The 23274-nt window shown below is 26.6% G+C and overlaps 1 protein-coding gene across 1 annotated transcript in view; it reads left to right on the top strand.

The window, feature by feature from the left end:
- Positions 1-22438, top strand: part of LOC134836937 (receptor-type guanylate cyclase Gyc76C-like) — a 31727-nt gene extending 9289 nt beyond the window's left edge. Inside the window, exons 3-14 of the mRNA XM_063852224.1 lie at positions 11704-12176; positions 13051-13116; positions 16201-16410; positions 16474-16628; positions 16693-16906; positions 17540-17711; positions 17773-17939; positions 18051-18668; positions 18728-18893; positions 18956-19262; positions 20118-20346; positions 20410-22438. Of these exons, the coding sequence (XP_063708294.1) occupies positions 11757-12176; positions 13051-13116; positions 16201-16410; positions 16474-16628; positions 16693-16906; positions 17540-17711; positions 17773-17939; positions 18051-18668; positions 18728-18893; positions 18956-19262; positions 20118-20346; positions 20410-21972 (4287 nt within the window). The 5' untranslated portion in view covers positions 11704-11756 and the 3' untranslated portion in view covers positions 21973-22438. The remainder of the gene's footprint in view (positions 1-11703; positions 12177-13050; positions 13117-16200; positions 16411-16473; positions 16629-16692; positions 16907-17539; positions 17712-17772; positions 17940-18050; positions 18669-18727; positions 18894-18955; positions 19263-20117; positions 20347-20409) is intronic.
- The last annotated feature ends 836 nt before the right edge of the window (positions 22439-23274 follow it).

Raw genomic sequence — 23274 nt, 5'->3', positions numbered from 1 at the left:
CGACAAAAAAATTAAACTCATTCACTGAATAAATTGTTGCTGAATGAGAAGCCCGATTATTTTGAATGAATTTTGGATCAAAATGAAGGTTGGCATAAAAACGACCAAATTTGTGAATAGAGTAAAAATTCCAAAATATTTTGTACAAAAACGTGCATTGAACGTGTCTGGTTTTTGCAATATCCCAAAATATGTTTTTTTGTGAATAACGGAAATATTTATGGAAAATTTTGTCTTTTGTTAAAGGATAAACAAGAATAAAAAGGAAATATTTGTATTTGATGAAGGTTGCTAAGTGATCATAATAAAATGCTTGTTCAATAATGAAGAAACTTGTTGAGTTATTTTAGAATAAATTTTTTACAGTAAATTAAGTAATAAAATTAATTGGAAATTTTTTGCTTTGCTTCTTAATATTTTTAAAAATTTATTTGAAATTTAAATAAAAAATAACGTTTTTTTTTATTTTAAAATAATTAATAAATAATTAGATATAATAATTAATTTTGTTTTTTTAATTTAAAATTTAATTTAATTATTTTATTTTTAATTTATTTTAAATTAATTTATTAGATTTAATAAATATAAAAAATAATACTAAAAATTATTTTTTTATAACTTATTTTTATTTAATTTAATTATTTTTAATTTTTAAAAACCTCAAATCTTTTTTTTAAAATTATTAAAATTTTAATTTAAAATTTTTAAAAACATAAAACTTAAAATTAAAACAAATATTTTTAAAATTTTTAAAAAATAATAAAAAATTATTTTAGAATTATTATTATTATAGTTTTAGTTTTTTTTTAATGTCAAATATAATAAAATAATTTAAAAAAATTTTTTTTTTGTTTTTTAATTAAATTTGAAATTAATTAATTATTCATTATAGTTTATGAATATTAAAAATATATAAATAAATAATTAAATATTATATTTTTATTTAATTTAATTATTTTTAATTTTGAAGATTTAAAATTAGCTAAGAGTTTTTTTTTTAAATTATTAAAATAATTTTTAAAAATTTGATAATTTTAAACAGAAAACGGAAAAATTGCCTTTATTACATTTTTTAAAAATTTATTTTTATACATTTGATTTTTTTTTCATTTTAAAAATATTTTTGAATTTATTTGAAAAAAAATTTCACATCTAACTCTAGTTTGAAAAAAATTTTTATGCTCTTTACATTCCAAAAAATTATTCTAAAAATATATATTTTAGTAAAAAATAAATAAAATGAAAAATTTTACTATTTTTATTTTTTTTTAATATTTTTTTTCGAAAAATCAAATTTTCCTAAAATACTTTACTTTTTTTGGGCGATCTCAAATTGAGTTCTTTAATTTTTTGCTAAAATTCCAATTACGCTTTTAAAAATTCATCAGTTCAAATGTCTTTGTCATTTTGCAAGTCCTAAACTATCACAAAATTGAACACTTGTCATTGTTACATAAAAGCAAAAACGAGAAAAAAAAACAAATATTTACCCAGAGTCAATCAGCTTGATTTCTCAATTTAATATTTATTAAAACAGATGTCAAACATATGTTTCACATTCGAAATAACGAAGCAAATAGTTCAGAATGTCTCTCTCTCTCTCACATTTTGATAACTTTCAATGTTTATTTAATATTTTTAGCACATTTTTACGATCACTTAGTTAGAGAGACACACACAAACACTCTCGCTCAAACTCAAATTAAACTCAAACAATTTGAAGAAAAAAAAAACTTTTCGTACCAAAACTTTGTTGTAATTCCGTTTGTTGAATTGCTCGGCAAATTTCTCCAAAGATAAATTACAATTTTCCATTCATTTGATCAACTCACATGACAAATGCACATACTGCACTACTACCGGTTCCAATTTAAATGCATTTCTAACTGCATGACTAACTTTTTTAAGCGACAACGACGCGCAATTTAATACAAAATTAATTCGAATGTTGCTCGCCGCATGCACTGCACAGCACAGATTTAATCAAAAGTAAAGCGAAAACAGGTCTTTATCATTTGCACAAGATAATAATAAATAATTTTATTCACTGCGAAGTAATCTCTCGGTCTTTAGAGACGACAACCATGGTGCTATGGAGGCAAAGTGAGCGGATTAAATTTGCTCAATAAAATTCGAATAAAATGACGTTAGTCTCGTATCAAATTATTTTTTTATTATTTTAAAGCATCTCATGTTCACAAGTTGCAACGCGATGCTTTTAACATTTTTTGCTGGTTTAAAAAAAAAATAAAAATAAACAAAAAAAAATCTAAATGAATGAATTTTTTGCAATTTTTTTTATTAAAAACACCCACAAAAAAATGTTTCTTTATTTTTCTTTTATTATTTTGAATCAAAGTGATGATACTGATATTATTATCATTTCATTTTAATACATATCATTATCATATTCTTGTTATTATTTTGTGTTTTTCTGTCTTTCGTGCCTTTTAAGAGGCAACCAACAACCAAAGTCGACGACAACAACAACAAAACCGACGACAACGACGATGACAACGACCAATACAAACGAAAAATGTTTATTTCTCATGCCTTTAAATATAAAATCGTCTCTAAAACACACAACGAACGAGCGATCGAACAATATTTGTGTAGCGTATTATTTTTACTATAAAGACAAAATTTTGTGTTATATTTTTTACTACATATGTAGCTCTCTCGTTGGTTTTTTGTTGACTGTTGCTCCGTGTATTAGTGATGTTTGTTGTTATTTGATGATGAAAAAAAAAGCAAACAATAAAGTTAAAAATAGCTGACATTATTATCATTTGAATGTGAACAGACTTCTGGGATCACAAATTACATGTGTGATTTTTTTTTATTCGTTATTTTAGCGAATTTTTAATTATTTTTTTTATGTTGACAAAAATTTTACACGAAAACAATTACTTTGAAAGAGACACGAAACTTTCTTATTTTAATTAACTCGAAACTACTTTACAACTAAATACCTCATGAATGCAACGAAAAGACACAAAAAACATAGTTTTCGTGCATTTTATGAAAGTTGCTAGCTGCACTCAAAAACAAACGATAAAAAGTGGTACAATGTTGCACGACGCGCAAAATACACAAAGAATTTGCTACAAAATTCAGAGGAATCCTTTGACAGTTATTATAATTAATTTCGTGGTTTTGTTTACAGAAGAACAACTTTGTAATTTATTCAAAAAAAAAAGTGGAATTTACGGAAAAGTACCAAAAAAATTTTTTTAACGATAACTCACGAGTGTGATTTTTTTTTTAAGAAGAAGCCATTTTTAACGTTTGGCTACTAACTGATAAGATAAAATTTTTGTGCTATAAATAGCAGCGCAAATGCTCGTTGCCGGTCGTAAAATTATTATTATATGCCAATTTAATTTCGTCTCTTTGCTGATTACACAAAGCGCGTGACCTTGATTTAGTTGTTGTTTGAAGTGAATTGTCGAGTGTAAATGTGCTTAGCGTGACTTTGGAGAATTTAATTTTTGGGTATTAATTATTTTTTTTTAAGTATAATTTATGCTTAATGACACATAATTAATTTGTGTAAGAGTTAAGAATTAATGACGAGAAAATTGATTTCAAGGAGAATTTAAAGAGGAATTTACGGGATTGTTGTGAAAAATAGGGGAGAAAAAAGATTGATAAGGATCAAAGGCGATTGTTAATCAAGTTGTCATTAACACTCATTTTAATTTGAGTTTAAATGATTGATCAAAGGGAAATAATTTAATAAAAAATAAATTAAAAACCAAATATTTTCTATTTCCTACTACAACTCAATAATTACAAATCTAATAATTTTTATATACCTATTTTACTATTAATCATTTTTTTTTCATTTTTTTTATTTAATTATTTAATATTATTTATTTACTTTTTTTTAATTAATTTTTAAAAAATTTAAAAGTTTTAAATTTATTTTTTTTTTTATTTTTTAAAATTTTGTATTTTTTATATTTCTGTATAAAATAAAATTTATATTTATTTAAATAATTATTTTTAATTAAATTAATTTTAAATAAAAATTATTCTTTTTTTTTCATTTAGAAAATAAATTTATATTAAAAAATATGTTTTATTATTATTAAAATTATTTAATTATTTCTTTGAATAATTTATTTGATTATTTATTTTTTAAATATATTTATTAAATTTTTTATATTAATATGATGAAATGTTATAAATTAAAAAAATTTCTCTGTATATAATATTTAATTTTGATTAAATAAACTTAAATTAATTTAAAATAAATAATTTTATTAGCTTTTTTTTCTTTGACAAATAAAAATTTATATTTAAATAAAATTTCATCTTTAATTATTTATTTATTTAACTTTGAGTTATATAATTATTACTTTAAATATAATTTTTAATTATTTATTTTAAAATTTATATTTTTTATATAAATAATTTATTTTATTTATTTAATTATTTTATTTTTTATTCTTTGAAAATTAAATTTACAATTAAATTAAATTTTAAATAAAAAATATTATTTATTTTTTTTTCAACAAAATCTTGCTCTATATTTTAAAAAATATATAAAGCAGAATTTTGATGATATTTTAATTGATTTACGTTCCCAAAAAATTAACTCACCTATAAAAAAATTTACTCCAAAATATTTTTTTTTCTTCAAGTTGGTCCAAGAATTCAAAACAAAAACAAAATTCTGCACTAATTTTGTGTTTGTGTGTTGCGTTATTTCCGATGAGCTCATCGTCGTTCGTTCGTTTCGCGGTACTACTCTACAAACTCTTTTGTTTTTTTTCTCAAACATTTTTTTTTCTATATAATAAAATAAATTTATATAAATAAATTAGAATCAAGCGAGAAGCAGCAAAAACAAGCACACTACTCACACACGACGTCGATGCTTTTTTAAGTATTTTTTATGTGCGTATATTATTATTTATTATAAACATGTTCTGAAGTGAATTTATAGCTATAAATAATAAACATAAACTGGTTTAAACCGCAGAACAGAACGAACGGAGCAAAACTTCATTCCTTGTGTCTCTTTTTTTTCGTCGTCGTCGTAGTCGTCGTTTTCGAGTTATTTCAAGTTAATAATAAATAAGAGATCGCGCATAAAATATCAAAGACATGACATATGCATCGGAACGCCGTCGTCCGGTATTTTTAGAATTTTTTTTTAATTTGACGTTATTTTTAGCATTCTTGTTAACTTTAAAGTTGAAGCCAAAATGAGTGGTGCGTGGATGCATAATAATGATGAACATATTTGAAGAAAAAAAAATAATAAAATTGATTTATTCTCTTCGTCTCTCCCGTTTTTTTCTGGATTTTGCATAAAGAAGGCAGATCTCGTGTAATAAGATGTTTTGTGCCTCAAGGACATTTTTGTCTCAATTAATATGATAATTTATTTGTACTAAATGATATGATAATACGAAGCAATATTTACAAAGTTGCCAACAATTTCTTTAATTAATTGACGAGTGCTTGGGGGACTCGAGGTTTTATTAAACAAACGCGACGCGTTGAAGAACTCTCATTATTTTGCTTCAATTTTCCTTTGAAAATGATATCCTATTGATTTCTATCCCACTCTCTGCCATTCTCCATCTAAAATATGACAAACAATAATAACCGAAGACGACAACAACAACACCGACGACGACGACGCTTGGGAAATTTTTATAATTGTTGTTTATTGTTTGTTTACGCAACCACCAATAATTGAGCGGACAAGCCCATATTTTTTTAATGACAACAAATTTTCTTCTTCTCGAGAAGTCTTTGCAATAAAATTGAAATAGCGCGAAGTCTTCCCCTTTTGCCAAGCGTGAGTCGCCTTTAAGTTCTTCCAGTTTAAAATTAACTTGTTTGCGGACCGAATTAGAGTTGCGACGTGAAAATTTTTGTCTCTTGTGTGTGAAAAGAAGTCAATGTCAATATTCGCTAGAAAAGTCACATGCTTCAGATTAACACAAAGTGCAAAAAAAATATAAAGTCAATAGAAAACGAGTTCCGCAGAAATTTCTCGTTGAAATTTTGTTTCAGGTGAATTTTGATTTTTTTTTTCAAATTTTCATTCATGGAAAAGTTTTCTGTCTTTTTGAATAAAAAGAGATTTATTGACAGTTTCCTCATTTCACAAGTGTCTCAATGAATTTATGTTTAGTTTAGATGTCTTATTCAATATCATTTCTTTTGGTATTTGTGATTTATATGAAGGTGCAAATAAAGGATTATTTTATTTAAAAAATTATTAATTATTAATTTATTATTATTAGTTTCAAAAAGAAAAAAATCCTTTGATATTTCTAAAAAAAAAAATATATAAAAATCATAAACTTTATAAAATAATATAAAAATTAAATAAAAATTAAATTAAATTAAAAAAAAAATCAGCAAAGTTAAAATGACAAAAAAAAATAATTTTTGTTCTTCGACGTTTGTTGATATTTTAATATTTTTTTTTGTTATTTTTTGTTAAAACTTTTTTTTTTAATTTTTCTGCATGGTTTGACAAAAAATCTACAACAATAAATTTTTTTTTGTTAATTAAATGTCCTTTTTTGCATTATAACATTTTTTTTTTAATTAAATTAAAAAAATATATTGTACCAAAACAAAATAATCAGAAACAAAAAAAAAATACAATAAACTCCTGCAAACAAACAAATTTGGTTAAATACGTGGAAATTGTTGAAAAAAAGTAAATTGTTACATAGTAAATAAACAGTTTAAAAATTAAAAAGTTGATCGCGCCGTCCTAAACTTGTGAAAGCAGAAAACAATGCGCATGAAAAGACGAAAAATAAATAAAAAAATCCTCTTGAAAGTTTTTTTTAGCTTTTACAAATTCATTCAAAATATTTTCATTGTTTACATTTTTTCAATGCATTTTATTCGTATAATTGTAGTATGTATATTTTTCCATTGTTTTATTAAATTGAATATTTTTTATTTTTTATATTTTCTTGAATCCAATAAACATAATGGAAAATAATATGAGCCCATAGGTATTTTTCATTTAAATTGTTGTCGTAATAAAATAATATCTAATACGCATACTATTGAGTAGATTTTCTTTATGCTATTTTCATATTTTTTTTATATTTTTATCAAGTACTTATTACCGGTATACCGTTTCGTTTTATTTTAATTTTTTTAATCAAAATTTAAATTAATTTTTTTATTTAATTAATTTAATTATTTTTATTCTATATTTAATTTAATTTAAAATTAAAAAATAATTATTTTATTCAAATACTTTATTTATTTAATTTAATTTAAAAAATTTTATTATATTTATATATTTTTTTAAAATTAAAAATTTATTCGAAAGAAATTTTTGAGAAATTTTCTTTTTTAAAAAATAAATTTAAATAAATAAATTAAAAATTTTTTATTATTTTCAATTTTATTTTTAAAACCTTTATAAAATTATTTTTTTAAATAAAAATTTTTATTTTTAATTTATTAAATTTAAAATGATTTATTTTTAAACTGTATTTTATTTTTGTTTTCAATCAAGAATTTACAAATTTATTAAATATTTTTTTTATTCAATTTTCTTTATTTTAAATAATTTTTAAAAATAAAAATATTCGCTATGAAAAAATTTTCTTTCATAAAAATACGTGACAAAAACAACAATTTCCTCTTTTAAAGACACAATTAATTAAAAAAAAAATCCCATAGTTTCACTATTGCACGAAAAGAAAACATTCCATGATTTATTGTTATTGTATCTTATCTGTTGCTGAACCGGAAAACAAATATTGCAATAACATCCTGCAAGCCTCAGGGAAAATATTTACATTGCATTATTGCACTCGCCATTCACATTAAACGGTTCACACTCACAATATGATAATAATAATTTTCATTCTGAAAAATATTTAAAAAAAAAGTTCATTTTTGTCCGAAACAACAAGAAAACAACAACAAACTTTTTTATTTTTTGCATGCAAAAATATTTGAAACTACGCGCGTGTTTGTATTTTGCCTTTTTTTACGCTCATTTCCAAAGGAAGTGTGTGAATTCGTACAAAGGTATCTTTTTATTTTGCGAGATGAATACAACGAAGCGTACGACAAAAACCGGAATTTTATAAATAGAACTATTTTTGTTGTAGTAAAGTCGAGAAACATGACAAAGATCTACTAGTGGCATGGCCTTTGATACGAATGCACACAACGCGATGGAAGTTTTTAACGCGCTTAGCCATTATTTAATATAAATAATAATATGTTTTTTTTAGCAAAAAAATAAAATAAAAGATAACAAAAAGAAAAAACAACAACGCGTAAAAACATGTTTTAGTAACTTTTCTCTTGCGTTAAAACAAAACAATATCAAAAACCGGTATCATTACTACTATTAAGCTTTATTACGATGATTATTATTATTATTATTTATATATAAAGTGATTAAAGTTGTTGTGCAGCAAGCATTTAACTCGCTGGCAAAGCCCAAGAAATTGTTATTAAATTATTAATTTATGGATGCAAAGCGAATGGTAGACACAGCGACGGAGGAAATGATGATCAAGCTGACTCATGCGATAAAAAGTTATTAATATCATTGACCAAAGGAGATCAACAGGTATTATTTATGCAAATTATTTGCGGTATTTTCATAAAATACACATTAACTTTAATCCTCGTCTCATTAAGAAAATAAAAATAAATAAAATTCTAAATCTCTGTGGGAAAATATTGATAAAAATTTTCGATGATTTGCATTTTTTTTTCTCTCGTAAATCGACTCCAAATCTAGTTTTGCTTGCAATTTGCTGTCATGACACCACGATGTCTGGCGAGGTAAATAACGTTGGACATTCTCTCACACGCGAACCACATGTGTACACAGCAGAAACGACATTCCACGCGTTAGAGCTCTTTCTACAGCGACAATACGCAATATGTAATTATATTTTGAGTAATAACGTGTAATAATAAAAAAAAAATAATTCAACAAGTTGTTGCTCTAGAACTAAATGGCGGCAAATAGTGACTAAACTATTATTATTCCGAATTAAAAAAAAAAACTTGTCTTGGCATGGAACTGGCAGTTACCTTAAATGGCGCGATAAGATGATTGGCGATGCGATGATGCTGGGAAACTTTACCAGTTTTTCACTTTTAATAAATTTCTCACACACACACTCAATGCGATTGACAGGTTTGTGGTGTCGCAAAAAAATGTTTGTTATGCTACCTCTGAGAATTTTCTGACAGTCGTCGTCGTCAGAATGTCTACCGCGATCAATCGCTCAAAAAGGTAACTGAAAAAAAAAGTTGAAATAAATTCAAATTCAAAACCTGAAGCAAAAAAAAAATCAAGTTTCTATACAATAAAAAAAAAATAAATAATTGTAGGTACCTACATGCAAACTAACCAGCAGTAGGTAATAAATACACAACAACAACAAAAAAAAAAAGAGAAGAGTCATTAATTTACGTTCCATCAGACAATTTGACGCTGCCATAGCGACATACCAGATCACCTGTTCGGTTGATTGAAATACCATATAATTTTTTTTTTGTTTTGCACGTGTTTCAATCAGTTTATTGTTGATTTTTTTTCGTGTGTATGGCGAACTATTAACAAGCGTTTTGTTTTTTTTTATTCAATTATTTTTTGGCATTTTTTTTTACTTTTTGAACCCACTTCACGAAAAATATTTATTTTTAAGCAGCTTAAATATTTTGACAATAATTGAATTTTTTTGAAATAAAACAAAAGAGAAAATATTTTGTTCATTTTAAGAGTATTTTTTGTTTTTTTGTGTATTTGTTATTGTGACAATAGTTGCGAAATATATAAGAGGATTTTCCATTTAAATGTTGTTCAAAGGAAAATGTATGAATTTGCGGAAATCAAGTTACTTTGAATATCAGAGTTGTTTTAATGATGGCTTACAGACAATTACGAGAATTAAATGAAATAAACGTCCTATTTTTATTTCTAAGAATTGTCATGAGAAAACGTTCTGATTTTAATGAAATTCTTAAAAATGTAATTTTAACAAGAAATATTTATCTTGTAAATTTTTACTTGTTTAGCATGTTGACAAAAATTAAAGAACTGAATTTTCATAATTAAAATTTAAAAAAAAAAAATAAATTAAAAACATAAATAAATTATCTTTGTAAAGTTGATTTTATTTTAAAATTAAAAAAAAAAAAAAATATTTTATTAATTTTTTATATTTTAATATTTTTTAATTTAGCTTATTTTGTTATTTTTTTAAAATTAAAAAGTTAGAAAAAATAAAATTTTATTTTTTTTAATTTTATTTTTTTTTTAATTTAATTTTTTTTAAAAATTTTTTATATTTTTTTAAAAAAAAAAAGGGAAAAAAATTTTTTATCATATTTTTTTTATATCTTAATATTTTTTTAATTTAATTTAATTTAATTTTTTTTTTTAATTTTCTATTATGTAATATTAAAATTTTTTAAAGGAAAATATTTTCATTATCAATTTTAAATAATTTAAATATTTTTATTAATTTAAATATTTTTAAGAAAAAAAAAATTTTTTCTAATCAATTACAAAATATTTTATATTTTTTTAAATAATTTTTTTTTAATTTTAATTTAATTTTTTATTTAATATAATCTTAAAATCAGAAAAAATTTCAAAACCAACCCATAAAATAAGAATTTTCTTATATTGTGAAAATAAAACGACCTTCACTCAATAAAATAAAACTCTTTCTGATGAAATCTCTCAATCAATTTGCACTATAATTAGTTATCTCTTCGCTTTTTATTTGACACATGTGTCTTATCTTTCGCCATAAAAAATAGTCCTTCAAGTGTTTCTTACATTTCTCTCGCCAATATTCAATTTATTCAGTGCGCTTATCACGCTTCCATGTAAATTTTGTGTGAAATGGAATTTAAGCTGCTGTAATCGCTCGTCATGCAAACAAAGTCCATGTAATCGTGTTCTTGCGATTTTTTTTTACAAAAAAGTTACTTTGATACGAAATTGCTATCAAATGCATTATCGTCTTTCGTCACTCGTTGAGGCGAGCTAAAAATAGAACGCAGCTTATTGTTTAAAATTTTTTATCAGTAAATAACTTTTGTCGCGATCGTGACGAATTCGAGTGTGAGAAATTTCATAAAATTATATGAATTTTTTCATTAAGGTCGTTAAAAAAATTTTTTTTAAAGAATTTTCAAAAAATTAAATTTAATTCGATTGAAAAAAATAAAAAAAATGAATGAAATTTTTAATGTTTTTTTAATAATTTTTAAATAAAAAAAAAAATAAATATTAAAAAAAATATTGACTTTAGGTTTAAGAATAGTTTTAAATAATTAATAAAATCAAAAATTAAATTAAATTGAACTAAAAATTAATTAAATAAATTTTTGAATAAATTAATTAATTAAAAAAAATTAATAAAAAAATTATTTTTTTAATTTTAAATATTTAAATTAAAAATTTCCTCTGAAAATCTCTCAAAAAAAAAAATTCGAAACATTTTTTTTACAATCGTATCGGCTTAATTCAATATTTATTTTATCGCATCGAATGTATTTAACACACGGAAGATCTTGATAAAACCAAATCAATCAAGTTCGCGATAACCCTTCGACGTATGTTAATTTTCTGTGTAAATATTTGATCTCATTATTATCAAAATCAATCGAAAATGTTAATTAATGTGAATTTCTCTCATTTTTTTCTCGTTGCAGTTAGTGCCCGATACTGATCAGAGTCTTGACGATCGAGGGCCCCCGACGGGGCGATGACACAATGGCCGCCCATAAGTGTGCTTCTGCTACTTTCGGTGGTGTTGTCACATGCCCCGGGTATCAGTGGCGGAAAAACAACAACAACAACGACGGCGCTGGGGCGTGCGCAAAACAAAACCGTCCTCACAGTCGGTTACTTGTGCGCCATCAAAGGTGATCTGAAAGGGCGCGAAGGTCTCGCCATATCGGGCGCCCTCACAATGGCGCTCGACGAAATAAATGCCAGTGACGATATTCTGCCAAATGTCCATTTGGCGCTGCGTTGGAACGATACGAAGGGCGAGACAGTATTAGCGACGCGTGCCTTGACTGAAATGATTTGTGATCGGGTATCGGCTGTTTTTGGACCTGAGGGACCGTGTCACGTGGAAGCGATTGTAGCACAAAGTAGAAATATGCCGATGATTTCTCACGTAAGTTCGCACTTTTATCATTTTCTGTGTAAGAGATTTGATTTATTGCCTGTTTGCTACTGATTTGGGGTCGAAAAAGTCAAATGTCAATAAAAATAATTAATTAACTCAAGCTTTTGCTAAAAAAACAAAAAAAAAAATAAATAAATATAAAGCTTGAAAAAATTTAAATAACTTAATTATTAAAATTTTAAATTAATTTAAAAAAAAATATTTAAAAAAATTAACTTTTGAAAAAAAAAAAAAAATTTTTTTTCAATAGAAAAATAGACGAAAAGGATATTTAGGTAAAAAAATATTTTTTTGTGTTGTTTATGATTAAAAATAATTAATTAAATTATTAATTAAGTATTTTATTAATTTAATTTAATAATAAATTTTAAAACAATTAAATTTAATTAAAATTATTTAAAAAAAAATTTTTATTAAAAACTTTCCATGATCATAAAGATTTTGGATTTTTCTCAGTTAAAAATGTTAAAATTAAATTTATTTTTTGGCAAAAAAAAAAATAAAAAAAAAAAATTTTTTTAAAAAATTATTATTCGTATTATTTAAAAAAAATTAATTAATTGAGAAAATATAAAAATATCTCTTCAATAAATTATTTTGGAGCCAAAAATGATCAAAAAATTCGAAAAAAAATATTTTTTAAGAAAATAATTTAAATTAAAATTAATTTATTTTAATATTTTCCTTAAATTTTAGTTTAAGCTCAATTAAAATAAAAATAAATAAAAATATTAAGTAAAAGTCAATAGTTTTTTCGACCCTGCTCTCATCAAAAGCTCTAATTTTCCATCACTCTACTATCACGTTGCTGACGAACGTGCAAAATTTCAATATGATTCATTTTTTTCTCTTTATTTTTCAGAAATGTTCCGATTACATGGCTTCACCAATTCCAACCTTTGCTCGTACCGAGCCGCCAGACACGCAGGTATGTGGAGACGTCTCGTACTTTTGTCTAATTTTTCAAAGAAAAGCCGCCCTCGTCAATCAAACAGAACTCTTCCGATCGTTATCATCTTCGAATTAATTTGATCTTTCATGTGATCTCTCAAAGTTTGTTCATTTTTTTTATTACACGAACAATTGCATTACAAAATACCGTGATCTCCCATTAAATATCGTTGTTTATTATATTTACAACTAACGACGATGTGTACGCGAGCGTTAATTTACAAAACATGTCACAAAGAGCAAACAACCCACGAATGTACGTGTGAGTCGTCGGCAAAATTCCATCTAAAAATAGAATTTAACTAACACCATGAACGCCTGATTTTTATTAATAATCATGCTTTGTCTGCGCGATGCACTTTGTACACGATGCAATCAATTTATTTACCGTTTTTCTGCTAGTTTAGTGCTCGTTGGTCACTTTGCTGATCATCTTAAATTACACCCATATAACGGAACGGAAAAAGCGGCATTTGTTAGAAAAAAAACTTTTTTTTCTATTTGAACGCTGATAACGATCTTTATTGCTTATTTTTTAATGTCATGCACTCTTTTCTCGCCAGAAATGTCACGAACGCCCGAACCGACATGTGGAAGAGTCATAAATTTCAATAATATTTACTCTTCTCGTGAATTAATTTTTACAACATAATTTTATTACTCATCGCGATGCGCACTCAAGGACAGCATCTACTTAAATTTTTATTGCTTCTCGTTGAAATTTCTGCGTAAACATAACTAAGCACCTAATTATCGTGTGAGCAATATCTCTTTCAAGCCTCATTCTTTTTTTCTCACACATGCAAGAAACTTCGCAGAACTAGCTAAACATGTTCTAAAAATAGAATATCACTCACATTGATAACTCGATATTAATATAATATTGAATGTTATGCAAATATTAACTCTTTTTTTTCTTTCCTTATTATTATGTAGAGATTAATTCATAAAACATGTTTCGGTTTTCTTCTTCTTCGTCTCTTCTCCGTTCTTTACATTTTTTTTTTCGTTAAAAGACTTGTGAAAAAAAATGTTATAAAAAACGAGATTTGTAAAAATAAATATTTTATTACATTTCCGATTGATGAGACATTTTTTTTATGTAGAAACGTGTAGGCAACGTAACGGGGTTGTTGCCTTTTATTCTTGAAGTATGTTCTTCAGGAAAATCAAGTAATTTGAATCGAAAAGTAAAAAAAGGCTAAATTGATTGAAAATGGTATTCTGAGAAAAAATTAAGTGAAAAAAAAGAGTTAAATGGGAAATTTTTCTTCCTGAAAGTAGTTGACTTGGGAATTTGATTTCTTTGATGATTTTTAAATTAATAATATAAATTCTTCGGATGAAAGATTTATTACTCAAAACTTATTTTTTTATTATTAACTTATTTTATTTAATAAAAAATATTTTTAAAAATTCCATGAAGGAAGAAGCCAAAATTTTTTAATGATTTTTTTTTTTTAAATTTAAAAAATAAAATTTATATTAATTTAAATTAAAAAAATATTAACAATCCTATATGTTTTGTTTTAATGATATTTTTTTTAATTGATAATCATTTTAAATTTAAATGATAAGTTAAAAAAAATACGTAAAATAATTGCATAGTCTGAAAATAAATTTATTTACATTTTTTAATTTATTTTTATTTTATTTTTATTTTTTTAAATTTTACTTACATATTTAGGCGAATAAATTTAATATATCCATTTTTTGTCTCCTCCCCCCTCGAATTTTGTCGAAAAAATTCAGTGGGAAAAATAATATAAATTAAATAAATTAAATATAAAATACAAATATTTTTGACATATTTTGAAATTTTTATATTAAAAAATCATGAAAAATTACTGGTTATGGTTGAAATGTTGAAAATCATTTTTTTGAAAGTCACGTTTATTTTTTTTCAAAAATTTTTATTTTGGGAAAAAGTTCAATTTTTAAATATATAAACTAAAATTAAATTAATGTTAAGAATCAACGTTTAACGTCTAAATTAAAAAATTAAAACAAAAAATTCAAAAATAAAATAAAAATTACAAAAAATGAAAATATTAAATTTATTCACCTTAATAATTTTTTTTTAAATACTGAAAATGGAAATTAATTATTTATGTTGACTTTAATAAATTTTATTTTATGATAAATTTTGTTTTCAGAATAAAAAATTTAAAATAAATAAATATAAATAAAAAAATAAATAATTACTAAATTAAAATTAAATTAAAAATAAAAATTATTTAATTAATCAATTAATTATTAATTTAATTGGATTTAATTTTTTAAATTAAATTTTTTAAATTAAATTTTTTAAATTAAATTTTTTAAATTAAAAAAAAAATATTAAAAACTTCTAATGATCAAACTAAAAAAAAATCCCACAAAATTAAATTTATTCTCTTGTTCAGTAATCAGAACGATCACGAAAAACAGCATGAATACAGAATTTTGCATGTAGGCGAGAATTTTATTCATCTTTCTCACTCGTATTGAAAATAAATTTACTCAAATTCGCTCATCTATGTAGAACATGCACAATGTTGCTAAACTATTCATGTTTTTAATACTCATCCTTTCGGTAAATATTTGCTGTGACATTAAATTGCTCGACAAATAGTTGCGCTCGGAAACTGGTAGACGATAACAATGGCAAATGATGAAACAATGGCGAGCTTAAATTTAGTGTCATGAATGGTTTTTATTGAAAATCATAAATTAATAAATGCGATGAAAATTCTACTGAACGAAGGATTAAATTGAATGACAAAATGGACAAGTAGCTTTGTTTAGAAAATTAACGTAAATCCTTTTTGCAAACATTCTTAATAGATAATTTTCCGCCTACAGCTTTTTTTATCGACACTTTCTCGTCTTTTCTAAGAACCAATTATTTTTCTCCATTAGCTATCGTTCAATAATAAAATCCTAATTGCAAAAAAAAAATTCTCGAAAAAAAAATTTAATTGAAATAAGTGATTGAAATGGATTGAGTAATTAATAATGCTCTTTGCGGATTTTGTTAATTCTTCGCATAATTTTTTTTTATTTTTTTTTCTCTTTCTAGGTCACCAAGTCTGTGATATCATTAATTAGTTATTATAATTGGAAGAAATTTTCTATAATTTACGAGGAAGTTTGGTCAACAGTGGCCAACTCCCTAAAAGATCAGGCGCAAAAGTCGAACATGACGATAAATCACATGGAAAAAATCGTAAATATGCAAAAGTGCTGCGAAAATGGCATGGAGTGTTGTCGCAGTGGTCATTGGTATTCCGTAAGTAGAAATTTTCGTTGAAATTGTCACATTTTCATATAATCAAAAAAAAATTATTTGCAGTTGATCCAAAATACCAAGAACAAAACCCGTATCTACATTTTCCTGGGATCAGCAAGCACACTTGTGGATATGATGAATACCATGAATTCCGTACAGCTTTTCGACAAGGGGGAATATTTGGTGATTTATGTCGACATGATGACCTATTCTACAAAGTAAGTTTTGGTTTTTGTCGACAAAATTTGCATTTGATTGAACTTTAATTTGATTTCGTTGCAGAGAAGCGTTTCAGTATTTGTGGAAGCCTGAGGAACTGAGTAAATATAAAAACTGCAGCAACGATGTGCATTATTTTAATCGGGCCAGGAGTTTGTTGGTTGTTGTGTCGACGCCGCCGACAAAGAATTTTGACACGTTTACGGCGAAAGTGCGCGAGTATAATATGAAAGATCCGTTTAATTTTACGACACCTTCGATTTTTATCTGGGCAAAGGTGAGTTTTTTTTTAATGTTGGATTGCTTTAAATTATTTTCAAATATTTTTATATTTTTTCGCATTCAAAAAATCAAAATTAAAAAATTTCATAAAAATTCATAATTTTTTCCATTTTTTTTCTTTTTTGAGAAAATAAAAAATCAATCTATGAAAAAATTAAATTATAAAAAATTTCCAAGTTTTGTTCACAAAATTACTGAATGTACCTAACTAATTCTTTTATTTAAAAAATTAATTAATTTTTTTTTTTAATTTTTAACTTTTTATGAAAAATCAGATTTTATGAAATTTAGTAAAAATTAATTATACCAAAATTAATTAATTTTACCAAATTTTTATTTTATATTATTTTTTTATTTTAAAATTGATAAATTTTATTTTAAAAAAAATATTCTTCAATTTTTGACAGCTCAATTTAAAAAAAAGTCTAAATTTAATTTTTAATTAAAAAATTTGATTTAATTAATTAGAAAAAAACAAAAAAAAAAATCTGATTAAAAAATATTTAAAAATTAATTTTAATTTATATAAAAATTAATTATTTTTAATTTATAAATATTTTTTAAAAATTAATTTATAAATACCCTTAATAATATAAAAATCATTTTTCAACGTTAAATTTAATTTCAGCACGTATCGATATACGCGGCATACCTTTATGATTCGGTGAAATTATACGCACATGCCTTGGATAAGTTACTAAAATCGGAAAATCGCACATTGACGGATGAAGTGATATTTGAAGTCGCAAGTAATGGAACGCGAATCGTTGAGACCATTATTCACGATGGCAGCTATCAAAGTAATTTTTTGAATTTCCTACCTCAATTTTGATAAATTTTAATATTAATTAATTTTTTCAGGTATTACGGGATCAACAATCAAAATTGATCAATTTGGCGATTCTGAGGGAAATTTCTCGGTTCTTGCATTGCAGCCATACATGATGAACGAACCTCTGCCGATCAACTTTTCGTGCGATCATCTCATGATGCCCGTCGCTCATTTCGAAGAAGGAGACGATTTTCCAGTGAGTGAGTCGTCTATTCTATATATGTTTTGTCCCTCCTTTAATTTCCTTTAAAAAACGCTTTTTTTGTGTTCAAAAGAATTTTGTTAATTTTTATGTGAAATTTTGCAGCGTTACAAATTGATCAACAGTGCAACGTTGTTATGGGCTGCACGCCCGGATGACGAGCCATCGTGCGGATACAACAACGAACTTTGTCAAAAGGATGACACTCATGTGCATTCAATGGTCGTTGCTGGCGTCCTGGGAGTTTTGCTCTTTTGTGCGGGCGTTTTTACAATGAGCATCTACCGCAAATGGAAAAATGAGCTGGAAATCATGGGTTTGCTGTGGAAAATCGAATCGCACGAGATCAAGGGATACTTCAACAACGACATTGTCTCGTCGCCGAGCAAACTGAGTCTCGTGAGTGCCGCTTCTTATGGATCGCGATGCTCGCAGCAAGTTTTCACGGCAACGGGACGCTTCAAAGGTGTCGTCGTGCGCATCAAAGAGTTGAAATTCTCGCGGAAAAAGGACATTTCTCGCGATATTATGAAGGAAATGCGCCTTTTGCGAGACCTGCGACACGATAATATTAATAGTTTTATTGGTGCCTGCGTCGAGCCAATGAGAATATTGCTAGTCACTGATTATTGTGCCAAGGGAAGTCTCTACGACATCATCGAAAACGAAGATATTAAGTTAGATCATCTATTTATTGCATCATTAATACACGATTTAATTAAGGTATGCCCACTTTTTCCTCATGAAATACGCAAAAACCACTAATTAACACATTTTCACAGGCAATGATTTACATTCATTCATCCGCACTCGGGTACCATGGCAACCTCAAGTCATCCAATTGTGTCGTAACTAGTCGATGGGTGTTGCAAGTGACGGATTTCGGGCTGCATGACATCCGCAATTCGGCTGAAAGTGAGTCTATTGGCGAACATCAACATTATCGAAGTGAGTCAAATGAAAAATTCTTGAAAAAATTTCTTTTAAATCAATTTTTTCGAATTTTTTAGATCTTTTGTGGAAAGCGCCCGAACTTTTGCGTGATCCCCATCAACATGGTTCCCAAAAAGGAGACGTTTATGCCTTTTCCATCATCATGCATGAGATCATTGGGCGCCGCGGTCCCTTTGGATATGCCTACGAACCCAAAGAAATCATAGAATTAGTGAAAAAAGTACCGTTACCCGGCGAGGAACCTTTTCGTCCTGACACTGAAAGTCTTCTGGATATGGAAAATGTGGGAGATTACGTGATTAATTGCATCAAAGAGTGTTGGGATGAACAACCGGAAAATCGACCGGAATTCACAACGATTAGGTAAGTTTGACATAAACATCATTTCGTTACAAAAAATTGGACATTTTTTTCGCTTTCCTGAAATTTCAAAAATTTTACAATTTTATTTAAAAAAAATTATTTTTTGTTAATTTAAAAATATTTTTTAAAAATTTTAAGCATTTTGAAAATTTTTTGTTTTTTTTTTTCCAGAACTAATTTTTTAAAATGAAATTTTGAAGACATTTTTTGTCTCATCGATTAAAGAACTAAATAAAAAAAAGTTGAAAAACAATCGATGAAATTATTTCTGAATGTTAGAAAATCTTTAAAAAACTTTATAAAATGAATTTGTAAAGAAATTTTTCATCAATTAAATTTTTCGTTAAAAAGAATAATTAAATTAAAATATTTTTTAGATTTTTGAAAAATTAAAAAACAAGACTAAAAACCTACCAAAAATTTTTTCGATGAAATTTTTCAATTCTTCATCCGTCAATATTTATTTTAGACATTTTTTTTTAATTTTTATTTAATTGAAATTCACTCATTATTTTGACTGTCTTAAAATTTCCAGAAGAAAAATTTAAAATAATAAAAATTAATTTTTAAAAATAATTTTGTAAATTCCTAAATATTATAAGAGAACAAATCTTATACTTTTTCAAGTTTAATATTTTTTTTAATTTCTTGAAAAACCATGAGAAAATCCAAAAACTAAAAATTAAATAAAACATCAAAATTTTCTTTACAATCAATTTGAAAATAAATATTTTTTCATTTTTCTAAATTTTTAGTTAAAAATTATCAATTTTGTAAAAGAAAAATATTCATCTCTAAAAAAGAAAACAGTTTTTATTTTTTTTTAAATCTAATTCTCAAATTATTTCCTTTTAGAACTCGCTTAAAGAAGATGCGTGGCGGCAAATCGAAGAACATCATGGACCAGATGATGGAAATGATGGAAAAATACGCAAACAACTTGGAGGATATCGTAAACGAACGTACTAGATTACTGTGTGAAGAGAAACGCAAGACCGAGGATTTGCTGCATCGCATGTTGCCGCAATCTGTAGCGGAGAAATTGACAAAAGGGCACGGCGTTGAGCCGGTTTCATACGAAAGTGTAAGAAAAACTTTTTTTTTTAAGTTTTGAGTAGAAATTCATAATTTTTCTTATTTTTCGCAGGTCACAATTTACTTCAGTGACATTGTTGGTTTTACAGCGATGTCGGCAACGAGTACCCCGTTGGAAGTGGTCAACTTTCTCAATGACCTGTACACCGTTTTCGATCGCATCATCAAGGGTTACGACGTTTACAAGGTCGAAACGATTGGCGACGCGTACATGGTAGTTTCTGGCTTGCCCATTTTGAACGATAATCATGCGGGTGAAATCGCTTCCATGGCTTTGGAGTTACTGCAGGCAGTACGAAGTCATCGAATTTCGCATCGCCCGAACGAAATCTTGAAATTACGCATTGGCATCCATTGCGGGCCTGTCGTTGCTGGCGTTGTTGGTCTCACGATGCCCCGTTATTGCTTATTTGGCGATACAGTGAACACCGCATCTCGCATGGAATCGAATGGCGAAGCGTTAAAAATTCACATTTCACCGCAATGCAAAGCGGCGTTGGATAAATTGGGCGGTTACATCACCGAAGAACGTGGTTTGGTGAATATGAAGGGAAAAGGAGACGTTTTGACACATTGGTTAATTGGCGCGAACGAGAATGCCATTCAAAAACGGAATGTTGATGTTGGCGAATTACCGCCGCCGTTGTTCTGTCGTCCTCGGAAGAGCCCAAAATTGAATTATGACTCGCGACATCCAAGCATGATTGGCGGAATTCACTTTGGAGGCGGCGGAAGTCGACGTCATTCGAGCGCTTTTCGCGGCGGAGGCGATATGGAAAGCACTTACAGTCTTCAGGGATCATTTATTGGACCACGTGACTCACCAAAATTGATAAATCGTCGAATTGAACGAATCCCCTTGTATTTGAACGAAGATTCTCGCACAACTCTCGAGAAGCCCGAAGTCGAACAAACAGATACAACCGAGACAACGAACGAAAAACGCCCATTAGCGATTGTGTCGCCGCGTCAACTGCTCCGTTCGATCGCCTCTACCGACGATTACAGCCGTTTTTCGAATACGGACAACATTTTGCGCGAAAGTCGTTCCTTAGACCCGTTTCCCAGTGCGTTGCGCAAACGAAATTCCAACGAGGCGGCAAAACTCAACGAAAAAATGAAGAAAAAGAGCTCCGTGTCACTCGAACATGGCGTTTCAACGATCAGCAGTCATCCGAGTGGCGGCGAATGCGATACAACATCCGAGCACGAGGCCCTTGTCGATGCCCACAACCACAAAATTGTCAACCAGGACGCCATGTACAAATATTCCAACAACAATTGCAACGGATCCGCCATGATGATGCCGATGAACGAGGATCCGAATTGCCCGTTGTTGCGACAAACGTCTCTGACGAACCACGATGCCGAAGATATTCCGTTTCTGACGAAAAAATGGAAGTCCCTGGAGGCAGTTGCACTCGACGAAGACACAAGTAGCAAGACGTCGATTACGAAGCGATCAATTAAATCGTGGCTGGCGGGTATTTTGCACGGAAATGGCTTTAAAACGAGTGACGCATCGTTGCGGAAAGTCAATGCAATTCAGACGGTGAATACGGTGCCGGCTTTTAATGAAATGCAAAACAATTCGCAGAAAGAGAGCATTGTGTAGGAAAATTCAAGAAGCGAACAAAACTTTTTCCTTTGTATAAAAAAAAAACAATTTTCTCAAAAAACACAAACAAAAGAATATTTTTTCTCAGGGATTATTTTTTAAAAAATATTCATTTTTTTCCTTTTCTTCCGTTTTCTTGTAAATTTTATCTTTCCTCTCCGTTTCCCAAAATGAAAAGCCATACGAAATCAGAGTGCCATTAACCGAAAGTCAGAATGGAATATTTATAAATAAATCTAGTAGGTACTTAAAAAGTCTTTCTTAAATAAAAAAAAAAACGAGTGAACGCGTCTCAACGGATTTCTTTCGTACACAAGTCATGTAAATATAATTGGATAAGTGTAAAAAAATATCCTGCTTAATGTTTTAATGAAAAAAAAAAAATAAATGAAGAGATATTGAAAGTTTTGTAAAAAAAAAATAAATAAATAAAAAGCTCTGGTTCTAAAAAATTAAATAAATAAAATTTTATTAAACGAAAAAAAAAATAATATTTTTAATAAGTTTATCATTATTGTATAAATGTTGTTAGATTGTAGTTTAGATAGTAAGAAAGTAAAAAAAAATATATTTAAAAAAAGATGAGAAAAAATATTAATTTTATAAATAGTTAGTCATTTGAAACAAATTTAAGGTTTAAAAAAGTATAAAAATCAAAATAAAAATTAAATGTATAAAAAAAATTATTCTTAGGTGCAAAAAACAGTCAAATTAATCTAGAAACTGTATTGTTGTTAGTTGAAAGGAAACAAATAAATGTGATTTATTTAAATATTATTTTGCAGAATTTTATTTCAATTCTCTCTCTTTGAAAAAAATCAATTGAATTTAGTGAGGCAGTAAAAATGTAAAAATAATTAATTTCCAAGAACTTTTAACAAATATTAACTATTTACCTTTTTTCTCTTTTTTCTGATCTGAAGCAATATTAAAATAAGTCTTCATTATTTTTTTCTAAGTTTTTTTTTATTTAATTTTAAATGTTGTTGCATTAAAATATGAATTTTTTATACAAATCTTTCGCAAGAAATTATTGCGAAGGCTTTGTAGAGTTAAAATTTGTTGATAAATAAAAAATTCTTTTATTTTTATTTAATGATTGAATATGTTACATTTTCTTCATTTCCAGTTTTCAAGTTTTTCCATTGGAAATTATTTACAAACACAACAATAGCATGTTGAAAAGATCAAATAATTGTACTCAAATTGTTTTTTCACATTGCAATCTGGCCTACTACAAAGGTCATCACGTTTATCAGAGTCACCGAAACAAGCAGCGAGTTGCCAGTTGGCTCCATC

This window comes from Culicoides brevitarsis, chromosome 1 (genome assembly GCF_036172545.1).
Source record: "Culicoides brevitarsis isolate CSIRO-B50_1 chromosome 1, AGI_CSIRO_Cbre_v1, whole genome shotgun sequence".
In the NCBI taxonomy this organism is placed as follows: domain Eukaryota; kingdom Metazoa; phylum Arthropoda; class Insecta; order Diptera; family Ceratopogonidae; genus Culicoides; species Culicoides brevitarsis.
This window is presented reverse-complemented; position numbering and strand designations above follow the sequence as displayed.